Here is a 2560-nt window from a genome sequence, read left to right as displayed (position 1 = left end):
GCAAAACTTCGGAACGTAACTCAGCGTGCTTTTGATGTTTTGAAACACGATTCCCTATATTGAAGAGGATGACACCATTATCGTTTGTTACACGAAGAAACATTGACATGATATATTTCACGCTTCATAATTTTATAAGGAAAAAAGGACTGAGTGATGAGTATTTCACATGATACGATGAACCTAATGTCTCATTTTGAAATAACAATGTGACCGTTGATGATGATGCAGACGAGGTTCCAACACATGGTACCGCAACAGACCGTGAATATATGATTCGATTATGAGATGAAATTGTTGAACAGTTGATGCAAAATACAGAATGAATTATTTTAAATGAAATTGTTATTGTAAAACCAATTTTTTTATTATAAGACTAATTTAATTGCATGAATTTTTTTAAACGTTGTATGACTATTGAAAAATCATTTTAATTTTGTAAAATCAGTTGATTTAAAATTCAGTTTATTTCAGCAGCCTGTAGACATTAAAAAACAAACATATTTTTTATTGTAGATTTTAAATGTTTGATCCATCTCTTTTACTGCAAAAGTTTACAGATATGATCTGAAAACTATATAAATTTTGGTTTCATAAAAACAAACGCCTCAAATTTACTTGTAAATACAATCTTACATATAATTGCATAAAAATTAAAGTCTTGTAAAAGGTTATAAAATGTAATTGGGCTGGACCACGTTAAACCCAATAAGCAGACGAACCCTAAGTCCCTGACTTTATCTACGTTTTCCCTTCTAAGATTTTATCCGTTTCTTCCATAAACACATCTCACATCTGCTTAGCGCCGACCGCCACCAATCAATCATGCCAGGCGCCATAGTCGAAGAAATCGAAACACAGCAGAAGCTCGAGGTGATTTTCTTCTTTTGATTATTAGCTTCTGCATATTCGTCTTTCTTATATCATTCGTGTTTTGCTTAACTGTATTTTATTTTATAGCACGATGAGCACCCAATCGTTGAGGACGTTAAAGACGAGGATGACCACGACCATGAAGATGCCGACTCCGACGATGATGAGGATGACAAGGAAGACGGTGCCCAAGGTGGTTAGATCTATTTCCCTTTATAGCTTTTCTTTACTCATGTCTACGATTCTTTGCTTCATATTTTTATCCGATTCAAGCCGATGCTTCTGTACGCTCGATTAGATAACTCATTCTATTATCCTAATTGTTAGGTTCTGTTATATGGTAATTTCGTTACTGTTTGATTGCCTTTTCGCATGCATGTTTGATGTTTCTTTCATCTACCTAACTTTTTTACATTGAAAAACAAGATGCAGGTGGAAATGAGAGTTCAAAGCAGAGCAGAAGTGAGAAAAAGAGCCGTAAGGCAATGCTGAAGCTGGGGATGCAACTTGTTCTTGGTGTGAGCAGAGTCACCATCAAAAGAACAAAAAACGTAAGCTAATTTCTGTTTCTGTTAGTGATTTAGTTATCATGAGAATGGTGTTTTAGAGGTATCTTTATCGATGATGCAGATGATGTTTTACATCTCTAAACCCGATGTCTTCAAAAGCCCCAACTCTGAAACCTATGTCATATTTGGAGAGGCAAAGATTGAAGATCTGAGCTCACAACTGCAGACTCAAGCTGCTCAACAGTTTAGAGTGCCTGATTTGAGTTCTGTTATGGCAAAGGCAAATACTTCTGCTGCAGTTGATGCACATGTAGAGGAAGAAGAAGAGGAAGAGGTTGATGAGACTGGTGTTCAGGCTGGAGATATTGAATTGGTTATGACACAGGCAGGTGTGTCTAGACCAAAGGCTGTCAAGGCTCTCAAGAACCACAGTGGGGACATTGTCAGTGCTATCATGGAGCTCACCACTTAGGTGACACTTATTTAATTGTCTTTCCTTCTCGTAGTTTTGGATTCTTCCCTTTTACATTGAGCAGTTTTGATTCTGCAATGAGAATGCATTGACAATTTCATCAACATCTTTACATTTTCTAGCAAAATTCATATCATTATTTCGATCATGATGCTTGTAATGGTACCCCTACCCCATTTCAGAGCTTTCAATTTCAAACATAGGCTTTTTCAGAGCTTGTTATAAGCCTACAAGCAGCTTCATGTATCTGTTTGGGAGCAATTGGAGATTGTTGGAATTTGGAAATAGGATTGAAATGGGAGTGTTGATGATTGATTTGCTTTGATAGTTGTAAGATCGTGTGATCACTTCAGTTAAAACTATTTGCTCCTTACGCCTGAGAATCTGCTTATATTTTTCAGAGGATAGTTTCCACGACAACCACTTAATCTCTTTAGGTACAAGAACAGTAATTAGGAGCTAGATTCGTAATTGATTTATTCGTAATTATTGGAGTAAAAAAAGTGGAAATATAATGTGTTTATACTAATGATACCCACAGAATGAATAAAGATAAAAGAAAATAAAGGTTTTCATAAGTTAGCTGAAAATAAGATAAGAAAGAAGGGTGTACTAACTGAAACTAGTTATCAGTTGAAAAAACAGCTCTTAAATAAAAAATAATACAGCTGATAGAAAAATGTTGTTTGGTAAAATTGACTGAAAA

General features: G+C 35.3%; 1 protein-coding gene across 4 annotated transcripts; it reads left to right on the top strand.

The window, feature by feature from the left end:
• The first annotated feature begins 725 nt into the window (after positions 1–725).
• On the top strand, positions 726–1958 carry LOC145011930 (nascent polypeptide-associated complex subunit alpha-like protein 2). 4 transcript variants are annotated; one of them, XM_078970677.1, is made up of 4 exons: positions 726–873; positions 961–1066; positions 1306–1424; positions 1504–1958. In XM_078970677.1, the coding sequence occupies exons 1-4, from the start codon at positions 826–828 to the stop codon at positions 1852–1854; spliced, it is 624 nt and encodes a 207-aa protein (XP_078826803.1). In that variant the 5' UTR covers positions 726–825; the 3' UTR covers positions 1855–1958. The 4 variants fall into 4 exon arrangements, with proteins under 4 accessions (XP_078826803.1, XP_078826801.1, XP_078826802.1 ...); XM_078970675.1 differs by having other exon boundaries at positions 1300–1424; XM_078970676.1 differs by having other exon boundaries at positions 961–1069.
• The last annotated feature ends 602 nt before the right edge of the window (positions 1959–2560 follow it).

Source organism: Lactuca saligna, chromosome 8, assembly GCF_052625555.1.
Source record: "Lactuca saligna cultivar CGN05327 chromosome 8, ASM5262555v1, whole genome shotgun sequence".
Classification (NCBI taxonomy): domain Eukaryota; kingdom Viridiplantae; phylum Streptophyta; class Magnoliopsida; order Asterales; family Asteraceae; genus Lactuca; species Lactuca saligna.
The sequence above is the reverse complement of the archived record's forward strand: the minus strand, read 5'-3'. Positions and strand labels throughout refer to the sequence as shown.